Here is a 12417-nt window from a genome sequence, read left to right on the forward strand (position 1 = left end):
GCCTAAGGTACCAGCATCCTTATACTTGGCTAACAGCCTTGGTCATGCCTGAAGTTCATGGAATTACTTAGGGCAAGCAGTCAACCTGCCTTGCAGTGCCCTGTGCAACACCCTGGGCTGGGCAGACATTACACTGATTTATCCAAGGTGTCAATAGAGTCATGTTCTCAGCCCATTCCACCGCATGAGTGGCAGCAGAGCCAGCAAGTAGTTGGAATATTGTGTTGTGCTGAACTTTGAGCCTGTAATAACCAAAATAACTTGAAGTGCTGCTGACTCATGGTTGCACTTACGCATTATTCAGCCTTCCTTTATCCATCTTTTATCTGTAACTTTAGAAATTTTCCTTTTTACTATTTTATTTTTTTTTCAAGACAAGAAGGGGTAAAATAAAATCGGGTGCTGTCCTAAGCTATCTCCAAGCACCAGGCCCATATCTGTGTGGGAATGCTGTGATCTCCCATGGCTGCCAAAATATTTGTGTGGAATTTAAGAAATTTTTTTTTTGATCTTCAGACCCATAATTGTCTAGCAGTCTTGTTAAATAGTCAACAGTGGAAAGAAATTAGTAAAAGGGTGATAGAAGGGCTTTAGAACTTGATCTCCTCTTTTGAATCCCTTCTGTTCTTTTAAAATTAATGAGTAAGACTAAATTAGACTCCTTTAACTAGTGACAATAGCCTCATTCTGGTATCTGGTGCCAATTTATGCAGTATTTCTGCAGTACCAAACTTGGTAATTATGTCAACAGTCTCCTAACACTTGCTGTTTGCACTTGGGGATCTATGCCCAACACTGGCAGGGTGACATTAAAAGCATTCTGCACCAGAGGAGGTATCAGCCTCACACGCTGCCTCCCTGGAGTGGAGATGAATTCCCATACTCACGGCCAGCAGTGTATTTACCTGCTGCACAAATGCGAAACTCTGACAATCTTTACAAGAGAATGAGCTTCATTTAAGAATGTCTTGTAGAACCTCTGTCCCAGGCTGCAAAGCAACACAAATGACAATTCAGAGAACTGAACACAGGAACTGTGTGCAGCTTGAAGATAAATTGGCAGAATGCACATAGACCACAGTTTTATAGCTGGCTTTAGTAACAGAGTAGCTGTATATACAAAGTTTCTTACCTCAGTTGTTACTTTAATTTGCAAGCATGGATACTTCCATAATTTCTTGCCTCAGAAGCAGTACTTCCAGGAATATCTCAACTTCCATCATAGCCAAAAGCGGAAATGCCCTATCTCTGCCATAAATTAGTAGAGGCCTCTTGGCAACTTGAGATCAAATTCCCCAAGTCTTTCGTTTATCCCCAAATTGCCCACTTGTATTTTTTGCACCTCCTAGACAGTACAAATAACATATTCAGAGATGCGTTCTGAACAATTTAATAACTTTATTTACCATTTTATTTATCATAGCACACCCTAAGCATCACCACTGCCAGTCAAGATTTTAATATAGTGCACCCACGGTAGTTTTCACAAAAAATACTGTCTTATCAGATTGTTCACAGGCAAGAAGTATTTACTCCTGGGGGAGGCATTTCAATGTGTCACTATTCTAGGCATCAAACACCTTTTGATGCTCATCTGAAACCAACTGTATGTCATCAATGTGAAATAACTATAGGAATGTTAATTTTTAAACAAGTCCATTATCATTAATTGTTTAACATTTAATACAGAAAAAATTTATCTTTGCACTGAGATTCCTACTGTTTCTTTTTTTCCAGACGTTTCCCCTCAGCTGTCCTGCCACACTTTCAGCATTTTAAAAATAATGTCTTTTAACTGAGGTAGGGAGAAGTCAGTTGAAGGCAGTCTCCCAATGGGTTACTACACACTTGACTAAATGTAATGTATTGTCATCTTTATTTAAAGGAATGCTTAACTGGAATTGAACATAGTTTATCAGACAGAAAATCTGTAGCATCTCATGATGCAAACTGTACTTTCAGACTGCTACACTGAGACCTTTTAAGTGTAGACCAATATACTATGTTTTTCTTAGAGTATCTTTATATTTTTTATAATACATTTGTATATATTAAAAAAATTACAACCACACACAATCTTTTGTTCACAGAGATGTTTATTTTTGTCTTCAATGTTTGTAGGGAATATGATTTCACTACAAAAGTGTCTCAGAGAAACTCCATTCAAAGTCTAGGCTTAAGAATGAAGGGAAAATATACTTTCAGCTGTACCAGTCCTGAGCAAAGTTTAAAAAAAAAATTAAAAAAAATCCTCTAGATATAGGAAGCAGCACCAATTAAACCACAGGGCCTCTTACTGATATCTGCTCATGCTTTCTTTTCTGCTTGAGAATTGGTAAAAACTTAGGTAGGAAGAACTACTTTATTAGAAGGTGGACACAAGATTGTCAGTCCCAATCTCTCACCAAAAACCACGCATTTTTTTATAGTTAGAGTCCAGGGCCTTAGTTTTACTTTCCACTAAGTAGTCAGGACTGCTAACAGCAAGACTGTTGCCCCCATGGCGTAACATTTTCTCTTACTTAAATTGGTTAATAAATATTTATTATGTACTTCTTTTAATAAATATTTATTTCCTGTCAAGTTCCTGTAAAGTTACATTGTTCTTAGAAGTATACTACTCGTAGCAGTTATAAAAGTTCTGATAACATCAGGTCTCAAAGTAATTCAAGTGGCTTACATTCTGTCTCATTCCAGTGAAAGGATTTCAAGCCATTGGTAACACTCAGTACTTAATACTTGGTTTATCCAGGACATTCAGATTCAATCTGACAAAGTAAATACTTCTAAGAGTCAGAACAGAAAAGGCACTTACTCCTTTTGGGGAAGACACCTGGCAGGTAAGATTTTTATTTTCAAAATAACAAGCCCTTTTTCTAACAACAAAATCCTTAAAAAACTACCATTGGATTAACATAAACCCTATGAACAAAACCGAGTTATGTACCCCTTTCCAAGAACGGTAATATTGTCTTTGATTGAGAAACTGAGAAATGTGAAAGCATCCAAAAATACTCAAGAGTTTTATTCACTTCTGTGATATTCCAGTATACCATCATAGCTGACTAGAGGGGAAAAAAAATCTCCTCCAGAAAATGTATGTTTTACAAATTGAAATTTCTGGACTGTTTCTTATTAAATACTTGTATTAGCAATAAAATGTAAGACTTTAGTGTATTATAACCAGGAACATCACCTTGGTTACAACTGATAACCTTTACAGAGGAGTAAATCTTTTGTCAAACTTCCTTGCAATCGAACCATTGCCTCAGCAATGCTCTGTATAAGGCACTTAGCAAATTTTAAGAGCATCTGACAGTACTGTTGGTAGTCTTGATTTGGTTGTGAGGATGGTCTAACAAGCTGCAAGATTAACAGGGTAAGGTGTGGAATAATCATTGAAAATAGCCATATGAACTACTGGTCACACAACTCCTTAGAAGCCACATCCACTGTAGTTTGGGTTCCTATTACCCTTGCAACATAAAGCTACTCTTTTTTTCTAGTAGTCCAGGAATTAGACCTTTAAAATTGTATATTGGGTAATTGTACAAGAGGAATTTATTTTGTTCCTGACTAGCTCTTCTGCTCTTTCAATAAATTACCTGCATCCAAGAGTGAAATGTTCATAGTATTTACTATTCAATTCACAAACCCCTACATCTATCTTTAGACCAAAAGTCACTGAACCAACAGGTATCAAGAATTATAAAGCAAGACACACCTCTAAAAGTGTGTAATGCTGCCTACTTCTAATACAGTACACAGAAAAACTAATACTAATAGACAAAGAAGCCATTATATATGGCTCTTCTAGGGATTATTCTGAAAATACATTTTCTTTGTTCTTCCTCCCCCCCTCCTTATCCTCTGTGTTGGACTGAGGGTTTTTGAAGGCCTTTGACATTTTAGAAACAGAAGCTGGTTGGTTGGAATTTCTGTAGGAAAGCTGAGAAAGTGCACAGTTATCTGTGCATGCTCCTCAGACCTTCTCTAGCAGGGACTGAGAGCGTTTTCTTAGACCTTTCAAAAAGCCTCCAGGTACTGCAAGTTACTTGGCAACATTATGCCTGCATCAGTTGGAAAGCATTTTGCTTATTTTTCCATGCCTGGAAGCCTCCCAGCACAGAATCAGATCATTTGCAGAAATGCAGATAATTGGCATCCCAGAACGCCAGCTGCCTCAGCCAGAGTGCTTGAATGGGACAGGATCAGTGTAACTAAGTTTGTTCAGCAAGAATCTGTTCAGTAAGTCGATTATATAGAAACAAAGACAATGGTGACAAAATTGATAATGACCTCTAAGCTTCACATACCATTGTTAGTCTTACAGAAACCAGAATATAGTTGAAGAACTGGGAACAGCCATCAAATTCCCCACTTAAAAAAGCAGGCATAGTAAATTATTTCACTCACTGCATCCATGTATGCTGTAGATGTACTTAAAAGAAAAAAAAAAAAGAGAGGAAGGAATCAGAATGTGTTTCCTTCAGAGCTGGAAGTGGTGATACTCAATAAATACACATAACCTGAGGAGATTTCCCTTGCCTAGATTAATTCATAGCTGAAGGCTGTTACAGTAAGAGATGATCAGTCAGATAGCAGATTTTCTTTCTGAGATCTGTGCCATCAGGAACTGGGCTTGACATTGAAGCATTTTTATTTATTCTGTGCAAAGAAGGATCAGTCTGAAATAGATTATTCATGGATGGCAAGTACAGATTAGATGCATATAAACAGCAAATTAGATCTGCGTTCCCAAAGCGGGTATTCACTCACCTGTCTTAACTAACAGATGCAAAGTGATTGAAAAACTCCATCTTTCTTTAGCGACAAATACCTGGGATTATCTTTTTTTAGCGACAAATACCTGGGAATATCTTTGAACTAAATTCAATCTGTATTTTTTAGAACCCAGTGAGATTGGGAAGGAGGTAAAGAGCCACATTTCATTAGCCCGGGTTACATTTATTTCCTTCTTCTGTATACTTTTGCTTCTTCATACAGAAGAGGAAAATTGGGTGTGCAAGGGTAGCAGGTTATCAAAAACTACATTAACAGCCTCTTCTTCTCAGCTGCCTCCTCAGTAACTCTTGTAAATTAGTGCTACGTTGGTCTACACCCGCATTTCTTAAAATCTTAAAAGTTAAAGGGGGCATGTTCACTTTGCTTTGACCAAGATCAATATTTATACACAGATGTGCTGGTTTTGGCTGGGATACAGTTAATTTTCATCATAGTAGCTGGTATGGGGCTGTGTTTTGGATTTGTGCTGGAAACAGTGTTGATAACACAGTGATGCTTTGGCTATTGCTCAGCAGAGCTTACACAGAGTCAAGGCCTTTTCTGCTTCTCATACCAATGCACCAGTGAGAAGACTGGGGGTGCACAGGGAGTTGGGAGGGGACACAGCCAGGATGGCTGACACCAAGTGACCACAGGGATCCCAGACCATATGGTGTCATGCTCAACATATAAAGCTGGGGATAGAAGAAGGAAGCAGGTGACATTCAGAGTGATGGCATTTGTCTTCCTCCATCACCGTCATGTGTGACAGAGCCCTGCTTTCCTGGGAATGGTTGAACACCTGCCTGCCCATGGGAAGTGGTGAATGAATTACTTTTGTTCTGCTTGTGTTTGCAGCTTCTGTTTTACCTGTTAAACTGTCTTTATCTCAACTCGTGAGTTTGCGCACTTTTACTCTTCCAATTCTCTCCCCCCTTGCACCAGGGAAGAGTAAGCAAATGGCTGTGTGGTACTTATTTGCCAGCTGGAGTTAATGCACGACTTTGTTAAACAACAGAGAACAGTGTAATTAACTACTACACTTTTCCAGGTGGCCTAGGTCCTGAAAATGCAGTCCTGAAGGGTTTCTTGCTCAAATATTCTTCCCTCTGCCAAGATATGACACAATTTCTACAAAATAATTAACATTTTGGAACTATTTTTTTAACTATTGTTACTGAACAACATTTTTCTGGTGGTAATTTTCCTTTTAGATGTATGAGACAAGGAATGATTAGATAATATCACCATTTCATCTTTTACAAAACCCCAAATGGGACAGCAATCTCTTGTGATCATTCTTAGTAATATTAACTAGGAGTTATGGAATATGCTTTTGCTCTTCATCTTCCATGTTTAACTCCTTAAAAGTACACCTAAGACTTCCTGTGCCCATTAAATTGCTCTTAAAATCTCCTGTGTCAGTAGACAGAGCAAGTTCATTCTGATAACTTTTATCTGTCTCCCACAATAAAAGGGGTAAGATCAGGACCAAATACATCTGAGTGATTACATAATATACAGTGGTGGTTTGTTTTAATAAATTTTCACCAACACAGTTAAATAAAGGGTGTAAACAGTTCCTATATCATTAAGTCTACAGGATCTGAAACCAATTTATTTGTTTGCTGCATTTTCTTTCACTGTTTGAATCCAATTATATAGTTTAGGCCTCATCCATAGAAAAATTCTTGGGAAAGTCATGTAAACATCACTTGCTGTTGGATAATAGCATTTTCTAGCAAGTGTGCAGCTATCCATTGCTGTTGCATCATTTACTCCATTCCAGACAGGAAGTTACAATAATTTCTATAAAGCACTGACTTCTAATTAACTTGTGAAGTATTTTTTCAAGTTTAATTTAGTGGTTAAATCCTGTTAATTCCTGTTAAAACATGGGTTCTTTAGATGTCAAACTAAGCTCAGTCTAAGATTGTTGTCTTAGACAAATCTTTTAAGTCTTTTTTAACAGTTTCTCATCTTGTTAAAACTTTGACAGCCCAAAAGAAATCCATCTGAGCTTCCTCAGTTTGACTGATTTTACCGTACAGTTTTTGCTAGCTTGTGAAGTTACAACCTTTCAAACTTAGACTGCTTTGGCATAAGTTGGGGCACAATTCGAGGTTAGCAAAACCTTTCAAATCTCAAACTGTATTTCCAGCACACCCAAATCTTAACATTAAGACAGAAGTATGCATTTGCAAAATGCCATATTTGACTGACTGGTCCACTAGCCAAAACCAGCACTAACTTTTATCTTACCTATCTTATTCCTGAGTAAACACAGGCCATATTTACTACAAGTATAGCACTTGTTGCCTTTGGAGAAATTAAATTTAGATGCCTTTCTATTTCCATACAGTTTCGGATGTTTGCAGACTCCCTAGTAGGGAGAAGAATCAAATAAAGGCATGTGACAGAAAGAAAACAAACAGATACAGTTAAAGAACCCCGATGTACATAAAAAATACACAATAGACAGTTCCATAACAAATCCATCCTGTATAACAAAGTAAAATCAATCAGCATAATGTGGGAAACTGTCAGGCTTTTGAGACAGGAAAAAGTAAAGAAATGCAAGATGTGAAGTTTAGAAGACCTGCCTAAACACTATAGTGAACTGGTAGAAACAAACTCTAGAAAGTACTCTCTCTCACATGGCTACTTGAAAATGTGCTATTCATAATATTAAAAAAAAGTAAAGTGCACAAATTATAAAATCAAACCCTTTTTGAGATTTTACAATCTATGCTCCAAAACACCAAATATCTAGATAAACATATAATAGGTTAAAACATCAGTCATTGTATTAATATCAAGACTATTAATATCAAGAATTTTAAATTTTTAAATGTAATTTATTTATTACTATCACCTCTGTTGGAATCAAGATTTATATGGTATAATTTAACCTGCTACTGAGTAGAACTTTTGTTTATCTCAAATACGTAGACTTAAATTCATGAAAAAAAAAAAATCAGTCTCAACTATATTTGTTCTTTTCCTTATAATTAATATAATTATATTAATGGCAAAGTTAGGAAGATAAGAGACTGAATTACTGTACACTTTATCAATGAACTATTTATACTCCATTTTCCCCCATTTCCCCCCCTTTTCCTTTCTGAAACCAGACAATCAATCAACACATAAAGGAACTAATTTACATGGAACACTATCACACTTGTCTTTGTTGGGCCACCATTTCATGAACAATCCAGGATTTATGGCTGTTGAAGACTGGTGCATATATAGATTTAACAAATAACAGTTCTTATGCAGAGAGCAATCACAGAGAAAAATAGCTAATCAAAACACATTACAACATTAAATTTTCACTTTTTATAAATGGAGTAAAGATGCTTTTAAATATATTTACAGTTAGAAAAAGGACTTAGGATTACTACACGTCAAAATTATTTAAAAATTATGAAAGTGAAGTTCATTTAAATTATAACACTATGAACAGAGTCATACGCCATACTTTACTTCGAATTTTTCTACTCTGCTGTCAGTATTGTCATATTCCTTTAATCACCAACAGGCAAAAATTATCTTAACTTTGCTTAATGCTAAAACAAGCATAATTTCAATGAAACGCTGGCAACCTAATAGTTCAGTTAAAACCACCACAGCTTTTTAGATCCCAGCTGACTTGTGTTGTATCTGTAGTTAGAAATTGTTTTTCAATGTCTTGTTCCATAAAGAACAGTGAGACCTTTCTGCATTCTTTTTGATTACAACCATACTTGTACCACATTTTTGAGATTATTCTCTAGAGACACAGTAAAATCCACTCCATCCTTCCTTCCTTCCAAACTAAATGGCTACTTATTTCTCAAGATAGAGTCCTCTTGTGGGCAGTGCTGGGTGGTGTGTTCACATAAACTTAAATGAAAATACACTTCCCATTTAGTGAATTCCTGGTAATAGATTATTATTTGTTCACAAGGAATTCTGAAATGTGAGAGCATTCATTACATTTTAAATTAAAAACACATTTCATAAAACTTCTTCCAATGAGATTTGCTATCCAAACACTGCTTAAAGAGTTTCAGCTCTTTTGTAATCCATTACATCAATATAGTCCCACCTAAAAATAAAAAAATAAAGTTGAGAAGCATGTATTTCTCTTTTAAAAACTAGTGTAAGTTATTCTGAACACCAGCCCAGCCCAAAAAACATTTAAGAACCTTAAAAAGCATTGTTTTACAGATACTAAGAGTTGGCCAGGTAACAGCAATGAACAGACATCCTATTTAGTAAGAGAAAGCAGAATACATAATAAACAGGTCAGTAGTTATCCATCTGAAATAGCCTATAATTAACATTTGATGTCTAAAAAGTTTAAACAGCAACACCAAGGAATGAGGTATGTATGTTCTCAGATATCACATCAGACTCTCATTTTATGCAACTAACTGTATTTCACAACTAGCATCTTACAAAATAGAACAGTACCATTGTGCCTGAAGAAGTACTGCGTTAAAAACAGAAAAATACATTACTACAAGAAACCACCAAACATCACAATTGTCAGGGGCTACAAAAATCCATTGTTTTAAGCTTTTAAGAAGACATATCATATGTTGGTAATAATTTGGGGCTGGATTCACTACCAAGAAGGTCCATCCAACTTTTACATGGGCTTTAAAATATATTTACTTTGAATGAAAAAGAAAAGGCTCATAGGAATGTAAGTGCACTATCTCCCTAAAAGGAGCTAAATGGACTTTTGTACTGAACCAGAATCTATAATTTAAAATCTATACATGAATTTTATGTATGTATCAAAACACTTATTGGTCGTAAACAAAAATGCAAAATCTGTATTCACAAAAATATTTTATTGGTAACTTTACATAATACCAGAAGGGATTGTAAATAATTCTGCTCTGTATCAGCATATTGCTAAGTGCGTAAATGTTGACAGTTTATGCCATAAAGCAGGATGGATACTGAGCTTTTTTCCATATGATTTATGACATAATATATTCTAATAGGCCAAATCAATATTAAAGAAATTGATTCAGGAACAAAAAATAATAGTATTGTTATTTTCTTATTCTTGTGCAACATCTGATATTCCTGTAATGAAATAAGTAACTAAGTGACACTAGAAAAATTTGGGGAAAGGAAACAGCACTAAGCAGAAACGAGAACTGCAGTTCTGTTATTTTTAAAGCTTTTCCAAACTTCCATATTTCCAAATGTTAGTTTTTGCCAAATGCATCATCATCTGTAGTTCAGTATTTGTTACACAACACAGAATACCAGTGTACAGCGACAGTGCAGTACTTCACCTGAATTGCAAGGCTGACTAATCAATGCTTAGAACGTGTTTTCTATTTTGCTTGTAAACATTACAATAAGTGTTTTAAGTGTCAAAAAATATTGGTAAAACCATCAACATAATTCAGTAACAGTAATCTAGTAAAATGTGTCAAACATTGGCAAAAATCCATACAAATGTTTTCTTTAATAACATTTTTCCTATTTAACCACACCAAGTACCAGCAGGTGTTTTTAAGAAGATAATTATTATGAAAATTCTGTTGCAGCAATAGTTGATTAAGTTGATCTTTGACTTGCATACATATAACTATGTTTCACAATTCCCAAATAATACATATTTAGGCAGCTTGAACTATGTTATAAAAATTTAAATTCAGTACATGCCAATAGAGGAGACTCCAAGAGTTGTGTTAGAATTCACTAAACTAAAAGTGAAAATGGACATACCAATAACACTGCATAATGAACATTCAAACCACATTTTCATGGCACCCTTACACATGAAGATTAAAAAGTTGGTATGAACATGCTTTGTAAGCACTTGTAGATTGCATTTAAATTATTATAGAATGATAGAATATGCTGAGTTGGAAGGGATCCCCAAGGATCATCGAGTCCAACTCCGGCCCTGCACAGGATACCCCAAGAATCACACCATGTGCCTGAGAGCATTGTCCAAATGCTTCTTGAACTCAGACAGGCTTGGTGCAGTGACCATTTCCCTGGGGAGCCTGTTTCAGTGCACACTTTGGGTGATAAACCTTTTCCTGACATCTAACCTAAACCTCCCCTCACTCAGTTTCATGTCGTTATTTTTTCTACCACTGCACTTCTTTCCTTTTTTTTTTTTAGCTGCATAAATTATGTTCCAGTCAATATACCAATTATATATGAATAACCTGTCATGAAAATGTGGTAACAGGTGACAGAAGTTATGTATTTGTATGTTTTGAAGAGAAGAGACTAAAACTGGAGGAAATAAACTTTAATGAGATTCCCCATTCAGTGATGATGCTTCTCCTCGGGGTGAAGACGACCTGGACATTCCCCTCTCTGTGTTGTCAGAGCTAGAACCACTCTGACTGTGTTGATCTGCAGAAGCAGCACTGGAAGCAGGTGGTGACTTAGTTTTCTCCTTAAAGTCTGTAATTATGACTGTCAGATCTCCAACGGTAACTTCCAAATGCTGAGCGCTACTTCGATCCACATTTTTCAACCTTGGCCTAAACAAAGCAAATAATCATATTAAAAGCACACACACCACCTTATTATCTTGTCTCCCTCCTACTTTTTAGGAGCTCTGGAGAGCAAACATATATAAGACTGCTTTGTGCAACATCCAATACATAGGAAAACAATGTACCACAAGTGTTAACAGTGGAGTGTTTCCTAGTATGTTTTATGTTGAAATAGTTGAACATAACACATTACTACCTAAAATCATTTAGAAGTTGACATTATGAATAATGTCACTGTGCAGCAATACGGACGTATTGCACATGTGAAGGTTTTTACTTTTAAAGATCAAGTCTTTATTGTGACTATAGGAAGTTACAAATTTGATCCAGTGAAACCTCTATCTCTGCAGTAGCCTTAAGCAACAATTCTATGTAGAAAATTATGTTCAATAACGAAGATGTTGGTATCTGTCTTTTCAACAACACAGATGGTGGTAACTTGCAGCAGGTGTTACCTCATTTGAAAGCCTCACTAGGACCACCACTATACTATTTGAACTGGACTTTGTGTTCACAGTATAACTCTGGTATTTCTGGCATACACTGTGATTTAAATTATGCACAGAGATGAGTATTACACACAGTGTTGATAGGGTATCTTCATCTAATCTTTCAATTCTTTGATATTTCCCAACATCTCAGTGTCCTTAATCCTAAACATGACTTTCTAAATGACTGCTCTCTCTTGACTCTCAGTCTCTACCTTGTTCTGACCCTAATGATCAGGCACAGGAAAAGCATCTGCTACTTCTCTGCATAACTAATCCCAATGGATATTTCTGTCTTATATACTTCTCAGCTTCTCAGATTTTTGGCACAGCACTATTGCCACAATAACTTTATGCTCAGTTTGTGATGAATTAGGGGTTAAACCTGCTGCTTTTGTTTAGCCGTTTGAACCTTCCTTCCACCTGGTCTTACAGCAAGATCAAGGCTTTTACAACAGCTTATCTGTACTGTAATAATTCATGTTTTCAGTTCTAAGAGTCCAAGGTTTCCTTCAGCATCCCAGATGCAGCACAGAGATTTTTAACACTAGATAATATACATCCCTTATTCTGTCACATTAATTTATACCCTAGTTCAGCCCTTCAAAGCT

General features: G+C 36.0%; 1 protein-coding gene across 1 annotated transcript in view; it reads right to left on the reverse strand.

Annotated features, from left to right (window-relative positions):
- Window positions 1–2078: 2078 nt before the first annotated feature.
- YAF2 (YY1 associated factor 2) overlaps window positions 2079–12417 on the reverse strand; it is a 32966-nt gene continuing 22627 nt past the window's right edge. Inside the window, exons 4-5 of the mRNA XM_032687403.1 lie at window positions 4871–11303; window positions 2079–4840 (exon numbers count right to left, since the gene is read on the reverse strand). Of these exons, the coding sequence (XP_032543294.1) occupies window positions 11066–11303 (238 nt within the window). The 3' untranslated portion in view covers window positions 2079–4840; window positions 4871–11065. The remainder of the gene's footprint in view (window positions 4841–4870; window positions 11304–12417) is intronic.

Source organism: Chiroxiphia lanceolata, chromosome 5, assembly GCF_009829145.1.
Source record: "Chiroxiphia lanceolata isolate bChiLan1 chromosome 5, bChiLan1.pri, whole genome shotgun sequence".
NCBI lineage: Eukaryota > Metazoa > Chordata > Aves > Passeriformes > Pipridae > Chiroxiphia > Chiroxiphia lanceolata.